General features: G+C 42.8%; 1 protein-coding gene across 3 annotated transcripts in view; it reads left to right on the forward strand.

The window, feature by feature from the left end:
• The window catches only part of LOC137632506 (phosphatidylinositol N-acetylglucosaminyltransferase subunit H-like), a 104,681-nt gene that overhangs the window by 5,482 nt on the left and 78,704 nt on the right, over window positions 1-20,495 (forward strand). For 2 of the 3 annotated variants that reach the window (XR_011042051.1, XM_068364471.1), the window contains exons 1-4: window positions 4,081-4,141; window positions 4,269-4,364; window positions 11,009-11,183; window positions 14,593-14,720. Coding sequence is in view for 2 of the 3 variants with exons in the window: in XM_068364471.1 (XP_068220572.1) it covers window positions 4,275-4,364; window positions 11,009-11,183; window positions 14,593-14,720 (393 nt within the window). In the remaining variant the exon portion in view is untranslated. Of the gene's footprint in view, window positions 1-4,080; window positions 4,142-4,268; window positions 4,365-11,008; window positions 11,184-14,592; window positions 14,721-20,495 lie in introns of those variants that run through there. The other variant, XM_068364472.1, reaches the window with a different exon arrangement.

Below are 20,495 nucleotides of genomic sequence, written 5' to 3' on the forward strand. Positions count from 1 at the left end.
TATATATATATATGTGGTATGGTAGAGTACTGATTAATAGGAATAAGGATAAAACAGAGAATGCAATCTTAGCAGTACAGGGTGGTTTTAGAAGAGGTAGGGATTGTATGAATCAGATTTTTACAGTTAGGCACATAAACGAGAAATATTTGGCAAAAGGTAAGGAGGTGTATGTTGCGTTTATGGATCTGGAGAAAGCGTATGATAGAGTTGATAGGAAAGCAATGTGAAATGTGATGAGGTTATATGGAGTTGGTGGAAGGTTGTTGCAAGCAGTGGAAAGTTTCTACAAAGGTAGTAAAGCATCTGTTAGGATAGGAAATGAAGTGAGCGATTGGTTTTCGGTGAGAGTGGGGCTGAGACAGGGATGTGTGATGTCGCCGTGGTTGTTTAACTTGTATATTGATGGAATGGTGAGAGGTGAATGCTCGAGTGCTTGGACGAGGATTAAAACTGGTAGACGAGAATGACCATGAATGGGAGGTAATTCAGTTGCTGTTTGCGGATGATACTGTACTGGTTGCAGACGAGGAAGAGAAGCTTGGCCGGTTAGTGACAGAATTTGGAATGGTGTGTGAGAGAAGGAAATTGAGAGTTAATGTGGTAAGAGTAAGGTTATGAGATGTAAAGGAAGGGAAGGTGGTGCGAGATTGAATGTCATGTTGAATGGAGAGTTACTTGAGAAGGTGGATCAGTATAATTACTTGGGGTCTGTTGTTGCAGCAAATGGTGGAGTGGAAGCAGATTTACATCAGAGAGTGAATGAAGGATGCAAAGTGTTAGGGACAGTTAAGGGAGTAGTAAAAAATAGAGGGTTGGGCATGAATGTAAAGAGAGTTCTGTTTGAGAAAGTGATTGTACCAACTTTGATGTATGGATCGGAGTTGTTGGGAATGAAAGTGACGGAGAGACAGAAATTGAATGTGTAATGAGATGAAGTGTCTAAGGAGTATGGCTGGTGTATCTCGAGTAGATAGGGTTAAGAACAAAGTAATGAGGGTGAGAACGGATGTAAGAAATGAGTTAGCAGCTAGAGTGTTGAGGTGGTTTGGCCATGTTGAGAGAATGGAAAATGGCTGTCTGCTAAAGAAAGTGATGAATGTAAGCGATGATGGGAGAAGTACAAGAGAAAGGCCAAGGTTTGGGTGGATGGATGGAGTGATAGGAGGATAGATGGGAGAGCGGCAAGAGAGCAGTTCCAGTAGGCTCTGCTGCGTCCTCCGGTGCCGTGGATGACTGCGGAGGTAGCAGCAGTAGGGGATTCAGCCTTATGAAGCTTCATCTGTGATGGATAACGGGGGAGGGTGGGCTGTGGCACCCTAGCAGTACCAGCCGAACTTGGTTGAGTCACTTGTCAGGCTGGAAGGAATGTAGAGAGGAGAGATCCCCTTTTTTGTTTCATTTGTTTGATGTTGGGTAACCCCCAAATTAGGGGAAGTGCCTTGGTATATATATATATATATATATATATATATATATATATATATATATATATATATATATATATATATATATATATATATATATATATATATGATGATGAATGCAAGAGTTGATGGAAGAAGTACAAGAGGAAGGCTAAGCTTTGGGTGGATGGATTACTATCAATTGTGTCACCTGGTGGGCCGGGAAGTTAGGGGAAAACTCGCTAGTAAGAAACTGATGTCTCGCTAGGTAAATCCTGAACTGCAGATTAGCAGTTAGGTTCCGACTTCTTTTATGGCTCCTGGTGACATGGTTGGAAGCCACCTGACTTTTCATTAAAAGGGACCAGGGTTCGATCTCAAGTATGAGGTAGAAATTTATTTCTATTTGAGCACGATATTGTGTTGGTATTTATCCATATATATATATATATATATATATATATATATATATATATATATATATATATATATATATATATATATATATATATAATATTACAGATGTAATCTTCATCAGCACGAAGATAACTCAATATATAGTAGTCTACATAAGGAAAATTGAAAGTTGTGTATATGTAGAAATGCTCAACAGTTTCGTCCGCCAATGGACCTCTTCTTGGAGTGTTTATTATGCATAATAAACGCTCCAAGAAGAGGTCCATTGGCGGACGAAACTGTTGAGCATTTCTACATATACACAACTTTCAATTTTCCTTATGTAGACTACTATATATATATATATATATATATATATATATATATATATATATATATATATATATATATATATATATATATATATATATATATATATATATATATATATATATAAAGGTAAGAGGTTGCCCTTCCTCGATTTTCACAAATCATGCAGTAGGTTTATACTTAACCTATCTAATAACAAAATCTTGTGTTTTTGAAAGAAGAATGAAACTTACTAAAATACTGAAATGAAACTTGAAAATCATCTAAGGTATTATCTATTATTGGCTTAGTACTTTGTTCATAGGTATGATATATTAATGCAACTTGATTTACGTATATGTAAAATAGTGTTAATGAAAAAATAAAAACATTAAAACGTTAATTGTTTCTAAGATCCACAGCCGTAGGCTATATGATGACAGCTGATGTTTGGATGTACATTATTATTATTATTATTATTATTATTATTATTATTATTATTATTATTATTATTATTATTATTATTATTATTATTACTTGCTAAGTTACAACACTAGTTGGAAAAGCATGATACTATAAGCCCAAGGGCTCCAACAGGGAAAATAGGCCAGCGAGGAAAGGAAACAAGCATAAATAAGATATTTCAAGAACAGTAACAAAACTATAATAAATATTCCCTTATAAACTATATATAAAAAAAATTAACAAAATAGGAAGAGGAATAAGATAGTATGGTGTGACTGAGTATACCCTCAAGCAAGAGAACTCCAATCCAAGGCATAGAAGACCATGACATAGAGGATATGGCACTAGAGAACAATGGTTTGCTTTTGGAGTGTCCTCCTAGAAGAGCTTTTTACCATAGCTAAAGAGTCTCTTCTACTCTTACCAAGAGGAAAGTAGCCACTGAACAATTACAGAGCAGTAGTTAACCCCGTTGGTGAAGAATTGTTTGGTAATCTCAGTGTTGTCAGGTGTAAGAGGACAGGAGAATATGTAGAGAATGGGCTAGACTATTCGGTGTATGTAAAGGCAAAGGGAAAATGAAGCGTAACCAAAGAGAAGGATCCAATCTAGTACTGTCTGGCTATTCAAAGTACCCCACAACTCTCTATCTGTAGTATCTCAACGGGTGGCTCATGCCTCGACCAACCTACTACCTACTAATGTATATGTCATTTAAGCAATATGTATTGGCCTTGCAACTAGTACTAATCGTCCAATAGCGAACGCAGTCATATATATATATATATATATATATATATATATATATATATATATATATATATATATATGTATATATATATATATATATATATATATATATATATATATATATATATATATATATATATATATATATATATATATATATATATATATATATATATATATATATATATATATATATATATATATATATATATATGTATATATATATATATATATATATATATATATATATGTATATATATATATATATATATATATATATATATATATATATATATATATATATATATATATATATATATATATATATATATATATATATATATATATATATATATATATATATATATATATATATATATATATATATATATATATATATATATATATATATATATGTATATATATGTATATATATGTATATATAAAAAAAGAGAAATGTCGATCTAGTTATATGTCATCTATGATGTGACACAGGGGTGCCATTCGTACGATAATTATCGTACATGTACGATTATTTTAGGTCTAGTACGATGTACGATACATACCTTATTTTATACATATATGTGTGTGTGTGTTTGATTAAACAGTTATACTAAAATATTTTGAAATAAGTCAATCACGTAACTCGTAAATAATTATTTTGAAACTGTATACGATAATTTTGGTTGAAAAACGACAATTTTAAGGCTCATGTACGATAATCCAGTCGAATTGTGACAAAACGTAAACAAACCGAAGAACCTTCAGAGGCGGGGTTGCTCTCGACACACTTTCTTCCTACTTACTTTTATCATGTAATTGAATTAAAGTTTGCTTTATATGAAAAAAATACTGTAAGAGACGGCGTTTTTAGACGTTTTTGCTACTGGTGATATGTATCCGAAGGCCTAACTTGCGTTTAAGTCTACTTATTGTTTGCAGGTGACAATGCAATTGACATTCACCGACATTCATGGAGATAAGATATACTTCGAAGAGCACCTTAGGCCCAAGGAATCTAACGGGAAATCTACAGAGGTAAGCTGTAGTCGTGTTTTTTATCCAACTGTAAAGCATTTTCTTTATCTAGAATTGGCCCTATAGCATTATAAGAAGAGCATAATGGAAACTGTCATTGGCATAAGTAAAAGTTGGGGTAGTTTGCAGAAATGGGGACACACCCGCGAACTAATCCTCATAGTTAGGTAGAGATATCGGGAAAGACACAGGGAGTTATTAGCTGCAATGGCAATAATATGAGATGACGTTAATAGGTAGATAATAAGGTATTTTAAAACAACACAGGAAAAACTTTATTGATAAAGAAATGGGGTTATATATAGAAGAAAGTAGTTTTTTCCTTAGGTTACATTGCCCTGTTATAAACTACAATATAACTAATATATCCTATGGGAATGGGGCCATCCAGTGGGAACTGGGGTTTTGGGTGGGGAAAATTTATTAGCAAATTAATAAGCAATGGTAAAATTAACCTTTTCTTCTCTGGGACACATAATCCATCCACGAAAAAATAGCCAAGTTTCACGGTAAATATCACAGTACTCCTGGTGTCGTGAATAACTTTTTAAAAGCTCATTGTGTTATCCCTCAAAGGTTAAAGTGTCCAAGTGCAATTCTGGTAAGGGTTTACTTGCAATTTGCTTTATCATATAAGGATTTATTCGTGATTTACTTTTGGTTTGTGATCTGGGAAGTGGGGTTCTGCGACCTTGCCCGCTGGCTAGGTCTATGACCTGGGAAGGTTTGTGAACTGGGAAGGGGGGTCCCATGGCTTGCCCCCGGCTAGGCCTGTGACCTGGGAACTACTAGGTTAGGTTAGGTGGGTTTGTTAGGTTCTGTGACCTTTTAAAAATCCTGTTTGTGCACACCCAAAGACCCTGGTTCCCACCTTTGTCCATCGGGGAGGGGGGTCCATAACGGTAGAACGGGTTATTTGCAGTGAAAATAAGGGTCAAATTTGTTGAGACCTTAATATTTACTGTAGTAAAGGTATTTTTCTTATTAGAAATGTTGTTCCGTGTTCTTTTATAATATTACCAAAAATTAGGTAAATTTTAATTATCATTTCCTCCTACCCCTATTGACGCAAAGGGCCTTGGTTAGATTTCGCCATTCGTGTCTATCTTGAGCTTTTATTTCAATACTCCTCCATTCATCATCATCTTCGGGCTTCATAGTCCTCAGCCATGTAGGCCTGGGTCTTCCAACTCTTCTAGTGCTTTGTGGAGCCCAGCTGAACGTTTGGTGATCTAATCTCTCTTGGGCAGTGGAAAGAGAATGCCCAAACCATCTCCATCAACCCCTCATCATTATCTCATCCACATATAGCACCCAAGTAATCTCTCTTATAGTTTCATTTCTTATCCTGTCCTGCTATTTAACTCCCAATATCCTTCTGAGGGCTTTGTTCTCAAATCTACTAAATCAATGGGAGATTGTTTCATTGCCATGCCATGACTCATGTCCATAGAGTAACACCGATCTTATTAAACTGGTATATAGTCTGATTTTTATATGTAATTTCAGGTGATTTGATTTCCAAATTTTACTTAACCTACCCATTGTCTGATTTCCTTTTTTTAATTTTTCACTAAACTAATTCTAAAGACCCTGTATTGGAGGTCATGGTTCCTAAATACTTAAATGATTCTACCTCATTAATCCTTTCTCCTTCCAATGATACTTCATCTTCCATTGCATATTCCGTTCTCATCATCTCTGTCTTTCTATTGATCTTCAGCCCAACCTCGTGTGATATTTTATGCATTCTGGTAAGCAAGCATTGAAAATCATCTGGTTTTCTGCTAACAAGGACAGCATCATCAGCATATTCTAAGTCTGCTAAATTCCTATCACTAATTTTGATATTGAAACTATTTTTTACAGTTTTGAAAAACGTAAATACTGTGTTTTTATAGGTGTTTTGAACGTTTTTCATAATGATTTCTGCCGGAAATCCATAGATTTTGAGTTATGGTGCGTCAGCTACCGAGTAATATCAATGAACACAGTCAAAATGCGAGCTTTTGTTCACCAGGTCTTCTGGATGCATAGAAAATGTGAGTTCCCATTCCCTTTTTTTTAGTGGAGTCATTTGTAAGTGTTCATTCCTATTATGACCTCGTTACTTAATTGAGCTAAGGATTTGGTAAATATATGATACTTTAATTCATAGCTAAATATGTGAACCATATATTTTTCCTATCTGCTACCTTGTGTTTTATGCATTTTTAACTATGATTATTGTGGCAAAGCACCCATTTATGAGGTTTTGGGTTGGGAAATGCCATAAACGAGTGATTTTCAACAATAAGAATGGTCAGAAATGCAAAATAAACACAAGATAACCAGTTGGAAAAAAAGGGTTCATGTAAGTGACTAAAAATTAAAGTACTGTATCATAATTATTTATGGTTCACTAAACATCCTACTACTGGTATTTGCTCCACCGTGTCGCAAAATTAACATTACAACACTGCTCCTATGTTCTGGCAAGTAGTAAATGTTGAGCTGTGCTCACACGGCCGGTGGGTCATTATTTCGGGGATATTTTTAGCTTTCACATGAGCAACAATAGCTATACACCGAACAGAGAGCGTTTTCATCATAATCAGTTGCAGATATATTAAATTGCACTAGTTTGAAATAGATTCCCCATTGAAGAAGTCTTTTATGTGATGTTGGTGAAGCTATAACTGAAGGGGAGGGTGGAAAAAAATGTCTGTTGTAGAACAACATCCGGGAACTTGTACATAAATATTTGGAAGCTCCTAATAGGGTAAATAAGCAAGGTAATGATTATGTCATACAAAAAAACAGAACAGCTGGCAAAAACGAGTGGAAGCAATGCATGTGAAATACCTCACCATCAGTCTCCCAAATGTAAAGAGTGTTAAGAGTGAGAAATAAGACTTCACGTTTTATAAGACTTCACATTTTAATCAGGGGAAAGGACAAACTAGCCAGCACTTGTCCATTTCTTATAATGAATTTCAGTTTTGCTAGGCTAGTATTTTGGTGTTGTATATCATTTAAACAAACTTAGAATTTAATTACCTTGGTTATTATTACCCAGTGATTCATGGTTATTATGTGTTTAAACGAATATACTAATAATGTTTTATGTTTTATTGAAGTATGGTAGTTGAAGTCATTTTGGCAAAATTGTGTTAATGTGAAATAAAACTGCAAAGAATGTTTTCTGATAGATTCAGAGGATGCTACTTGAAAAATAAGGGTTTTTCATAGCGTTTGTCATCAAAATTGTTCAAAACATTAAGAAATGTATTAGGAACACTCATTTCCTTACTTATGTAATTTTATCCTGCTTCATGCATGGATCATAGTGGGTGTAGCCCCTCAGTAATTAAAGACAATGCTTCTTAGGTTAGGTTAAGCAGAGATCCTTAGGTCAAGTCATATCACTGTGTTTGATTCCCATGTAAAATATAGATCTTTAGGCATCTTTAAAATTAAAAAATACTAGTTTTCATCTTTTCCATAGTTATCATTATGAAATCATGTAAAATTTAAAAATACATCCGGTACACCTCTTATTTTCTCCAAAAATATTTTGGGTTACTTACCGTATGCAGTTTTACCAACATGTCAACATTGGTAAGGTTAGGTGGAGTACCATAGGTTATGCTATATCACTGATATATGGTAGTAAAATGGTATGTAACTTTCCTTTTTCTTTTAATGAGCCAACCCATGTTTGAAGATCTTTAATCCTTCCAAAATTTGTATAGAACTTCGAAATTTGAGCATACTGTACTCCCATAATTTTTATTGGTATTTAAATAATAGCCTAATAATTGAAGGAAGGTCACTTATGGATGGTAAAAGATGAAAAATTCGTAGATAATTTGTATTTTTCCTAACGATACAAACCTTAGTTATTTATCAGGGGTATTAGCCTACTTTCGGCGGAGCTGAAATGACGAGCCATTAAAATTTAGCGAGGGTTAACTACCCACACCGCTAGTTAGCGGGGAGTAGCTTGCTACCACTCCCGCGTACACACTAGGGATTTAGTTCACTTTGCTTGGAGGTAGAACTTCAAGGGAGATAGGGCTGGCGGGCAAGTTTGTATAAATAGCTAAGGTTTGTGTTGTTAGGAAAAATACAAAGTATATACGAATTCGTCATTTGTTCCGTAATTGGAATACAAACCATGCTATTTATTAGGGGTGACTCGCCCATTAGGAAGGGTGGATGTCCCTGCCAACCTGGCTTTTGGGTTTACCCGGAGGCTCCTTATCTGAGTATGTCAGTACTCAACAATAAGGAGTCCCTTCACCTCGCTAAAACCTTGCTAAGCAAGGTCTGCGGCCTAAGAAAGCTGTGTGTTGAGATATATAGAAGTGTGACCGTCCAGGTAAAGTTATTCCTTAGTCTTTGGAAGGAAAAACTGTTGTAACCAAGACTTTCCCAATACCACCTCGCTAGGGTAAGGGGACGCAATAGTATTAGTTTTAATACTAGGTACACAGGGGAGCATGGTTTACCTGCAGTGGTTTGAGGTCAGCTTTTGCAGAGAACCCAAGATGCTGCTTTCCCCAAGAGAGGGGAGGATGAAGAAAAGAATAAGAGCCAGTCAAACCTTTTCATTCACGCAGACTAAAACCAGGTAACAGTGCCCTCAACCTTCTGCTACTTGTCCAATAAGGAGCTTGGGGTTGTAAACCAGCTGTTGTGCAGCCACCACAGGACCGATAGAAAACGTATCGATTTTCCTGTGGTTCACGTCTTGCAGGTAGGGGGATGTGAACGTAGTTTGACGTTTCCACTCTCCAGCTTGAAGAACCTGCGTCACTGAGAAGTTTCTCTTGAATGCCAGGGACATAGCTATGCCACTGACATCATGAGTTCTGGGGCAACGTGAAGGAGGGTCTGGATTCGGTGCATTGTCTATGACCTTGCGAATCCATGCTGATACGGTGTTCTTGGTGTCCCTCCTCTTGGTCCTTCCTGTGCTGACGAATAGTGCAGGCACACGAGGACCGATAGAGATCGTATCGAGCTCCTGTGGGTCACATCTTGCAGGAGAAAGGTTGTGAAAGTCACCTGGAGCATTCACACCTTTTCTTGTAAAACCTGCATCACAGAGTAATCAGCTTAGAAGGGCCAGGGGCATAGCTATGCCCCTAACATCGTGAGTCGTCATGTCACTCTGGATTCAGGGCATAATTGGTGACCTTAATCCAGCAGGGATGATGATTTGGTGATCCTCCTTTAGTCTCTCCCAGGGCTGATGACAAGAGAAGGGATGCGGGTGGGTATAGTAACGGATAATTTGGATCGTCCGTTACCGAGTGAAGACTTGTGTAGGATCTGTCACCTCTGGAGACTGTGTGTGGCAACATACTCGGGGACGAAACTGAATGTTGCCTTTTGCCTTTCTCATTAATGAGCGATGTTGAAAGAGAGACAATGAAGTTCCTTGACTCGTATGGCTGCTGTCAGAGTGTGTAGGAACATTGTCTTCTTAAACCAGGTGAAAATTTGTTGCCTGGTGAAGAGGAACATAAGGAGGTCGTCTCTTTAGAGACTGGAGAATTTGAACCATGTTCCGAGAGGAAGGTCTCAATTCCGACTGGGGAAAGGCAAGTTGCAAGTCCGTATGATGAAAGGTCTAGCGATGAGAGGATGTCCCTTCTTTTCAGTATGAAGGTGAAGGCTCAAGGTTGAGTGATTGTCTTTACCTGTTAAAACTGAAAATGGGGGTCTTTTCCTCTTGCATATACTCAAGGATTCCGCTATTGCTGGAATAGAGGTATCGAGTGGAGAGAGATACTTTCCCATGACACCAACCACAGAAGACATTATACTGCCTGATAAACTGATATTGAGGAATTCCTCAGATATCTAGACAACCTTTTCTCAACTCATTGCGAAAAGCCTCTGTGAGATAGGAGGCACCGGGAAGTCTCCAGGCATACAATCATAGCATAGATATAGCTTATGGTAGGTGTCGAAGTGTGGTTGTCTGTGATGAGGAGAGGGTTCTCTTGGAGACACTATCAGGAGCTGCAGAAGGCTGGAAACCATTCTGCATAATGCCATAGTGGAGCTATGAGAGTTCTTGAGAGGCTGGCCGATGTTCTAGCCTTCCTGAGTGCCCTTCTCCAGACAAAACAGGGACGATACGTAAGCGTCATTGTTGTACCCACCTTAGTTGGCCTGTTTCTTGCCAGAGCGCCTTCAGGTCTAGGGCTGGAGAGCAACGGCACCCTGAGGTTCAGGGGTGTTGCAAACAGATCCCTAGTTGGAGGACCCTGTAAAGTCGGGGCTTTGTCGGCTACAAGGTGATCCAAAGACCATTCGGTATACCTTCTCTGAGATGCTGTGCACAGATTGTCGGCGAGCACATTCCTCTACTCTAGTCTGGAATGAAGCTGGCTGATAGATGCACCGAACGGACTTTGGCCCATCTTAGTGTTTATATTGTTAGATGGGAAGAGGCTGCGAGCTTGTCGCTGTGAGTCTCTATGTGGTGTGTGGTGTTGTCGCCCATCACTTCACTTGTGCTGCATTCTCCCCATAATTAAAGGGCTTAGGTTTGTATGTCTAGGAAAAATACAAATTATTAAAATTTATCATACAGTATTTATTTTAGTTTTTGTTTCCATGTTGAGCCCTTATGTTTTTATTGACAGATAAGTGTGAGTAGTAGAAGGATACAGTTTTGCCCTTGGTTATGCTGCACAGTTATCTTGGCCATTCTCTGCTTTATTGCACAACTACACACCCTTCATCCATTATGGCTTGGCATTGCAGTGATCGTACAGTCAGTAATGCTCATGTACAGAGTGCATCGCAAAGTTATACGAGGTAAGTTTTCTTTTTTATAAATTCTATTTATTCCGGCACTAAATACAAAACTTTTGCCTTTTACGTAGGAGTATTATTCAGTGCTAGCTGAAAACCAGCCTTTTGCGAAGTGTAACTACCCTCCGCTAATTAAAGGAGGTGGGTATCAGTGATAACCCACCACCCCGGTCACACTAGCACTAGTAAACAACTGTAACTTTTTATTTCGGTTTGGTGAAGTACAGATGTCTTACTCCTTTTCTGAAACCCAAAAAATATAAAGTTTTCATTTTGAACTGGACTAAAAAGCAAATAGATTTTTTCATTCTTTCTCTTTTCAGGTGTGAGTGCCTGTGAGATCCCATTAAAGAATATGTGTTTGTCCTGGTCTTGAAGGGTGCCGATGCGGCACCTTCATGTCCGCTGAGATGTAACCTCATGATCTCAGTCCTGCGTGTAGGGGTCCCTCCGGTACGCAGGAGTTTCCTAGGGAAGTGTGTTGGGAGTAGTCACCTTCTCAGAGGTTAAAGTTTAGTAGGCGATGGAATAAGAAGGTGAACAGGGATTGCGAGGTCAGCCTCGAAGGGGAAGAAACCTTGCCATTGTTTTCCGTCAACTTGTCCCCTCCATGATGACTGCTCATTTGACTTCCTCTGGGAATCGGATGAGTATAAGTGGCAATCATGTGACACCAGGATTACCTTGCGTGCTGGGAGCCTCCGTTGCTTTCCCTAGAGAAGCAGTGCCAGCTGCTGCCGAAAGGGAATCTCTTTCTGACAAAGAAGTTTGTCTTTTGTGGCCTTCCTTGGGGCTCGTGGGTTCCCCTTGCAAGGAAAGATTGCAAGATGCTTTACGGTTCGACGTGCAACTGGAGCAGACATCTTCCCCAGGGGTTAATTCCAATCTTTCCCCCAAAGCTCCATAGGTCAATAACCGAAAGAGTCGTGCGCGCTCAGCTGTCCTGACCTCATCTTCTGCTCGCTCCGACATTTGCTCTACTTTGGCAGGCGGGGAGTGAGCAGTTGCTGACAAGCACTCCATGGAGTGACTTGACGGGTGACACCTTTGAGGGGAAGCCAGGGACTAGCTCTTGCTACGTCCATGGAATCAATCTTTTGGTCGAGTTCAATCAGCTGGGAGAGAGACAAACTGAGCTTTCTGAAGGGCGGCTTCCAGGTGGTGGACAACCTTCCCCTTTGAGGGAGAGGCATTCTCCATCCGGTGTTGGAGGATCTTCCCTTTTGAGAGACATCCCCTTCACCGACTTCTCTGCAGCAGCCCCCTTGCCCGCAAAGAGATATGCCATCAAAAGCAAAACAGGTTGATCGTTCTTCCTGTCCACAGGATAGACAACCTTTTTCTGAGTGGTCTCCTTTGCTGGGGTTTCACTGAAGGGCGTAGGATTTGTCCATGCCCCGCTTTAGTCCATAAGAGCGCGGCTTTTTGGAGCTGGACAATGATAGTGGGATGTGACTGCCTGCGATCACTCTCCCTTATCATCATATCCATAGGACACAATGTAGCAGTACGCACTATGTAAGGATGAGCTCTTGCGAGCTTGCACCTTTGGTCTCTCCTTCTCGCAAGGAAAAACTTGCTTTTCTGCCTGCGTGCTAAACACCTGCCCTTCTTGGGGAAAAGGTGAGTACAAGAATGTGTCTTCTAGATGCACTAGTAAGCAGGCTAAGCACACTGACCAACTTCCAGTGGACGAGTCTTTCGCAGTATTGCGCACCCTACCACCTAGCGAGGTGGGAGGGCGAGCTCTTATGCTGGAGGAAGGTAAGTGTGCTGTTACTATGTGCATTGCTTGTTCTAGTGAGTTTCCATCAAGATTCGCGAATGCTAGAGGCTTTGTCTAAAGCAAAGGCGAGTTCTGCCTCACTAGCGTGCAGGTAGACTACCTCTTACCTGTGCGAAATGATGAAGGTGCGCATGCGAGTGGTCTTTGTCAGCCCTTGCCTGGTCAGGGCTCACCCTATGGTCTTTCTACAATGCGGGTTCTTTAGCAATGGAGAGTAGGTTTTCCTGCTCTGGCTGATCATGGGGCAGGACAGGTTGACAGCGCTTACTTTAGCACATAAGACGAGCACAAAGACGACCGGGAGCAACCATCCCTTCAACCCCTTCCTTTCCAAGGTACTTTTAAGGGAACCGTCTGCTGTGGTGTTTTGACATACCAACTTTCAGAAATAAAGAATTATTTTATTGCTTCTGTGTATGCGTAAACATATTGTACATGCTCTCCAGAAGTTTCAGCCAATTATTTTTACAAATAATGAAGATATAGCAGTCTTTAAATGATGACGTCATCCTTACTGTGTCGTCTGCATGACTGAGTTTGACAGAATCTTCTTTGTGTGTTTATTTTTGCATATATATAGCAATTTTTTCACTTGTTTCGAAATCTTGTACATCTGGCAGAAATGGAAGGCATTGGTAGAGCGCAGTTGAACGAAATCGACTAATATGAGAACAGCAGCCAGAGTTTCCAAAGACTTATAGAAGTTATAATGCATGTGTTTGTTTACTTGAAGTTCGTATGTACATTGTGTTTTCACAACGTCCTCGGGAACTTATAGCAAGGCCAATGTTACCTAAGGTCATAGAAAGAACAAATAGTCAATTTTTTTTCAAATAATGAAGCTCTCTCTCTCTCTCTCTCTCTCTCTCTCTCTCTCTCTCTCTCTCTCTCTCTCTCTCTCTCTCTCTCTCTCTCTCTCTATTTGAACTGCCATCTATATCAACCAAATGTTATCACTCCTAAGTTAAATTCTCTCATTACTGTATAGAATAATTCATGATTTCTCTCTCTCTCTCTCTCTCTCTCTCTCTCTCTCTCTCTCTCTCTTTCTCTCTCTCTCTCTCTCTCTCTCTCTGAAAATCACACTTATTTAAGTAGTTAATTGAGCTTAAATAAAACATTTATGTACATTTGTTTTAAATTTTTGGTTTATTTTATCAATCTAAGTATTTTGGGAGCATATCAAAGCTAGGAGAAGATATGCCCCATTATTCTAAAGTTAAATACACTTTGTAACAAAAGCTCTAAAATCTGTGTTTTGTGAACTGAAAGGATTCTTTCAACCAAGAGTCTCTGTCACTAGCAGTGAGAAAACTAAAATGCTGTACCCGATACATTTCCATTGCTATGCGCTACTATGTAAGTGCATTATGAGACTAGAGGGACATGTCTATGGAAGTGAGAGAAAACAGGAAATTTTAAACTTTAAAATAAACGTCGACATAAAACTTGCTTTTAGTAGGAAGGCATTTGAACTTGAGGTGAGTGTAGAAATGATCAATTTCTTTACAATTCCATATTATTGTTATAGAAGTTCTGCAGTTAGAGAAATGCATTTTATTAATTATGGTTTAAAACATATAAGCATTGCATATTATTCAGAGAATCTTTTCTTTTTTCATTCAGAAACATTACTTGTCGTGGCTGGGCTTGGAGTACAAACTACAATTACATTTTACAGTGGTCGCCAACATACCCGTTTCATTCTGTGGAGTGATGTTATTGACATTATCATTGCAGAGACTATAACAATGGTAAGTACAGCAAACAAATTTTTACTCAGATTTCATTTTTTGTTGCTAACTTTTATTATAAGGCCTTAGTTTTTAATCTTGCTCGCATTATATGAAATGCAATCCATAGCCTTTCATAACCTCCATTCTTCAATATACAGGAGGGGAGACTATCAAATGTTTACATTGAAAAAAATTGTCTTGCAATATTTAGGTTGCGGATTGTTTTTTCATGTTAGGATGGACCTGGATAGATCTCATCGTCCTCAGATGCTATCTATTCTCCATTATTATGTGATGTATTTGAGTCTTATTCTCAAAGTATTTTTAATTAGGGTAATTCTTTGTGATTATCACATTTTTTTCATATATTATGTATTTGCATTATAATGGATCACCTTTTTGTATAAAAGTGTTGAGTGTGTTGTCCTCTTGAATGAGAATCTGGTCAACATGATTGATAGGTGTATCTATTCTTGTGTGTTAAATTACTGAATGAAAGACAAACCCTTGTACAATTATGAATGTAAACATGCTTTTGTTCCATAAGTGACATACAAACCACGCTAATTAATAAGGGTTATCACTTTTGGCGTAGCTGAAATGACGAGCCATTAGAATTTTAACGAGGGTTTACTACCCCACTGCTAGTTAGTGGTTTGGGGGGGGTGTTAGGGAGGGTAGCTTGGTTACCCCTCCCCCCCTCACACACACCTGTGCTTGAGCTCACTTTGCTCTCGGCTTGGGTGGTAGTCGGACGTGTCCGCTCTCACCCTCGCCTCTCTGACAGCCATTAATGCATTTTTGCTTTCTCTTCTACAGGTGTGTTTGTGAAGTTGGCCTCTGCTATCATGCGCAAGTGTCCTGGATTACCCGACCGCCCTTGTGGTACATTTATGTCGGCGGTCGAGACGGACCCTCACACCCTTTGTCCTTATTGTAGGGGCCAATGGTGTGATAGAACTAATAAGTGTGGTGAGTGTAGGGAGTGGTCTACCTCCCAGTGGGAGAGGTTTTCTCGGCGACGGAAGAAGTCCAAGCGGGATATTTCTCCTTCGAAGGTTTCTTTGAAACGAGAAATTCTCAAGGACTCTTCTTCCGTTGCCCAAACCTCCTCCGAAGCTCCCGCTCGATCGGTTTCTTCCGAGAGACTGTCGAGGGGTAGCGTAGGCCATAGTTCTGTTTCCGGACCTGGGGGTTCGGGAGAGGGCGTTGCCTCCCATAGCGAGGCAGCTCCTCCTCCTCCCCTGGGGGAGGAATTAAATGTTAATGTAAGCACTAATGATTTGTTCCAGCTTTGGTCTTCCTTGGGGCTCGAGGGTTCGCCCTCCAAGAAAGCCTTGTTTGACATGATCCGGTTGGGTGCCGCCGTCAAACAATCGCCGACTTTGGCAGAGGTTGATCCTCTGTCTATCGTCGACGTTGTGGTGGCAGAGGCTTCCGATGCGGTATCTCCGACCTCTGCAACTGATCAACTTTCTGTAGCTGAAGGCTTAGTTTCTCCCTCTGCTCAATCTTCGAGGGAGGAACTAAGTCCAAAAGTCTCTCCTGCCGGTGATTCTCCCCCTCGGGGGAGTTCACTCACAGAGACTTCTCTTCGGATGACTGCTGACGGTCAGCTCGCTGACCCAACGGCCCCCAGAGGGTGCATATGGCGTAAAGCTCGCCTTCCTCTTCGCCGGAGAGGCCTTCCTTCACCTCACAAGGGTGTGAGGAGGTGCCTCTTCGGTTCATCTTCATCGCCGCAGAGGAGCCTTGTCATCGATCTCCGACTGATCCTACTACAACCCTGGACCTCTTCTGCGGATCGTTCGCGATCTCCTTCGGTGGAAGGTCGTCCTTACAAAGGACACGTCGACCTTCCACCCATCAGACCTGCTGACCTGCTGTCGCCGTTCCTGGCTACTGATGCGCTGTGGGCGCCTACCCATCCTGTTTTTGTGAGACAGGCAACGGTTCCTTCGGGGCAACAAGGGCGTATGCACAAATTGACTCATACGTCCCCTATGCGCCAGTGCTCTTCTGCTGCCGACGATCCTGATAAGGCGTGTCAGCGCTCATCTGCGCGCCAGCGCTCACCGTTGGCTGATATTTCTGCTAAAGCGCGCCAGCGCTCACCTGCGCGCCAGCGCTCACCGTTGGCTGATATTTCTGCTAAAGCGCGCCAGCGCTCACCTGCGCGTCAACGCTCACCTGCCCGCCAGCACTCCCCTGATCGCCAGTGCGCAGTTCTGCGCGCCATACGCGCTATCGTTCTCCTGCGCGCCAGTGCTCGCCAACGCGCCAGCGCTCGCCTGCGCGCTAACGATCTCCTGCGCGCCCACGATCTTCTGATCTGGGCGCAGTATGGAAGTTGAATGCTTCCCCTGCTCGTCAGCGCTCGTCAACGCGCCAGCGCGCCATCGTTCTTCACCTGTGTGCCATCCCTCGCCAGCACGCATTCGCGCGTAGTCACCCACTCGTGCCCATGAGGATGCGCGCCCACACCCATCTCCCCAGTCTGATGAGCGCCCGCGCGCAAGAGACGTCTCTCCTGCGCGCGCGCCAAACGGTATCATCGCCCGCACGGGCTCTTCATCCTGATCCTGCGCGCACGCGAGCGCGCAAACTACCTTTTGTGCACCCTCTGCTGTCTCCGGCACACGCTCCTAGGCGCCATCGCTCACCCACGTGCACCCTCGCCATTGCCCTCGCGCGCCAACAGTCTCCCGCGCGCGACCCCGGGTATTCCCCATCGCGCGAGCGCCAGCGAACTCCCCAGCGCGATCGCCAATACCCTCCCACGCGCGATGCTGCAGGACAATGTGCGGAAAGGTCGCCATCGCCACATCCCCCCCCCTCGCAAGCCCAGAACAGCGCACTCGCCGGCCGGGGGGAAGGTTCCAGAAAGGTCCAGGGACATTTCTTCTGCATCATCTTCTTTTCAGGCGAACCCCCCTTTGGTAACTCCTCCCAGGGATCGGTCGATCCCTTTCCTTCCAGAGGGAGTATCTGACAGCACAGCCGTCAGCCAGCAGCCTTGGTTTGGCACACTGGTCAGAGCGGTCGTGTAGGCTTTTAAGCCTGTTCTCTCTGCCCTGGGCCACAAATCCTTAGGAGCTTCCACTCCCCTGAAAAGGAAAAGAGGCGTTTCAAACGTGGTAACTTCTCCGAGGGCAAAGCTGACTCCTCGTAAGTCTTTGAGGCAGGCCTCCTCACCCCCCCAGACTTTTTCTCCCTTCCCTTCGGACGAAGACTTCCCGTCCTCAGGGGAGTCATGTGAGGTGAGGCCTTCCCCCATCGCACCAATGAGGGAAACCCCACCTCGCGCTAGAAAGTCTTCTCGGGTAGGAGCGGAGAAGAGCCTGCCCCCGTCGTTGTTGGAGTTTTGCATCCCTCCCAGGAGGGAGTCGAAGGACTCCAAGACGGTACCAAAGTCTTCATCAAGACTTAGACTGGAGCCATCCAGTCATTCGGAGAACATCCGCGAGTCCCCCCAAGAAGAGCCTTTGGGGACAGGAGACTTCGCTGCTAGTCTTTCAGGAGGAGAGCTGCAGGAGTCAGAACATGCGTTCTGGCAGGTTCTGACCCTTATGAGGACTCTCAATGGGTTTGCTGACCCAGAGATTCCTCCTCGTGAGGGCAAAGACACGGTCTTGGACCGAGTCTTTGGGACTCAAAAACCCTCGAAGGCCAGTGCGGCTTTGCCCTGGTCTCAAGGGGTCAAGAGTGCCAGGGATAAGATCAAAGTCCAGCTCTCCGAGCTTGCCTCCTCCAGCCATTCCAGCACCAGCAACAAGCTCCTCCCACCTCCTTGTGTACAACAGAGGAGGTACTTCGACATTGTAAAGGAGACTTGTTTGGCTCTTCACCATTCGTTGGAAGAGCTTAACAGGGGAGTCCCTCTTGAGAGACACTCCAACCGGCAGGTCTCATTCTCGGCGACTGAGATCCTTAGCCAGAAGAAGGTGGTGAAGTGTGCCATGCAGGCCACTTCGTGGCTGGAAATCTGGCTAGGGACCTTAGGTATCCTGATACGTTCGGAGGATTTATCCAAATAATGTACCAGGAAGGCTATGGAGACCTTTTTACTCTCGGGCACTCGCACGATCGAGTTTCTAGCCCACCAAGTCTCGAACTTGTGGGCTAACACCATCTTGAAACGTCAAGATGCCGTGTCTGAGAGGTTCCAACAAAAGGTCTCTAACACCGAGATTAGCAGGCTCAGACATTCTTCCGTGATGGAAACGAACTTGTTTGAGCCTAGGGACGTGGAGCAGGCCGCTGAGAGGTGGAGGAAGTCCCACCAAGATTCCCTCCAACATAGGGCTCTGACATCTAAGCCCTATAAACCTCCAGCACCCCAGCAGCCACGCCCTACCAAGACCACGAAACCGGCAGCGGCAGTAAAGACGACGGTGTCTAAGCCCTTTCCTGTCAAGGACAAGAAAGGCAAGAAGTCCTCCAGGGGAGGGAAGAATCCTAGAGGGAGCGGCTGAGGCCGCAAATGCTAGGAGTGGCCATCCTCCTGCATGTCCGCCAGTGGAGGGATGCCTACAAAAGTGCGTGAATAGGTGGCAGCAACTCGGGGCCGATTCCTGGACAATTTCCATAATCAGTCAGGGATATCGCGTCCCGTTCACAACATCTCTACCTCCCCTGACAGCGAATCCAGTATCATTGAGCTCCCTTGCCATGGGATCAGCAAGGGGGCAAGCACTTCGGGCAGAAGTCCAGACCATGTTGAAGAAGGACGCTCTCCAAGAGGTCGTCGACGGCTCCCCCAGCTTCTTTAGTCGACTCTTCCTTGTAAAGTAGGTGTCTGGAGGCTGGAGACCAGTCATCGACCTCTCAGCTCTGAACAAGTTTGTCAAGCAAACTCCGTTCAGCATGGAGACCGCAGACACGGTCAGACTTGCAGTGAGACTGCAAGACTTCATGTTTACATTGGATCTGAAGGACGCGTACTTCCAGATCCCAGTCCATCCGTCTTCAAGGAAGTACTTAAGATTCAGCCTAGACAACAAGATCTACCAGTTCAAGGTGCTGTGTTTCGATCTCTCCACAGCACCACAGGTTTTCACCAGAGTCTTCACCCTAATATTGTCTTGGGCACACAGGATCGGCATCCGTCTCCTCCATTATCTGGACGACTGGCTGATCCTAGTAGACTCGGAGTCATCCCTTCTTCAACACCGAGACAAACTTCTGGGACTTTGCCAGGATCTGGGGATCATGGTAAATCTCGAGAAGTCCTCTCTGCTTCCCACTCAAAGACTGGTACAGTATATCTAGGCATGATCATAGACACCAATCTCCACAAAGCCTTCCCATCAGAAGACAGGATAGCAAGGCTGAGGAGGGTCGCAAGTCCTCTCCTCAGACGAGAAGAACTCCCAGCCCAATCGTGGTTACGTCTCCTCGGTCACCTCTCATCGTTGGCTCGTCTAGTTCCCAACGGTCGCCTCAGGATGAGATCTCTCCAGTGGCAACTCAAGTCCCGGTGGAATCAGGGTTACGATTCCCCTGACGTCATGATCCCTATGGGACCTGCGGAACAGACGGATCTCCAGTGGTGGGTGACACTCGAGAACCTATGAAGAGGAGTGGATCGTCTCGTCCTCCCCCGGATTTGATGCTGTTTTTGGACGCCTCAAAGAAAGGGTGGGGGCCCACGTTCTGCACCACAGGACCTCAGGCCTGTGGTCAGAATCAGAAAAGTGCCTCCATATAAATCTTCTAGAGATGAAGGCTGTCTTCCTGGCCCTTCAACAGTTCCAACAATACCTGGCGGGTCATTTTGTGGTGGTGTTGAGC

The sequence above is a fragment of the Palaemon carinicauda genome, chromosome 41 (genome assembly GCF_036898095.1).
Source record: "Palaemon carinicauda isolate YSFRI2023 chromosome 41, ASM3689809v2, whole genome shotgun sequence".
Classification (NCBI taxonomy): domain Eukaryota; kingdom Metazoa; phylum Arthropoda; class Malacostraca; order Decapoda; family Palaemonidae; genus Palaemon; species Palaemon carinicauda.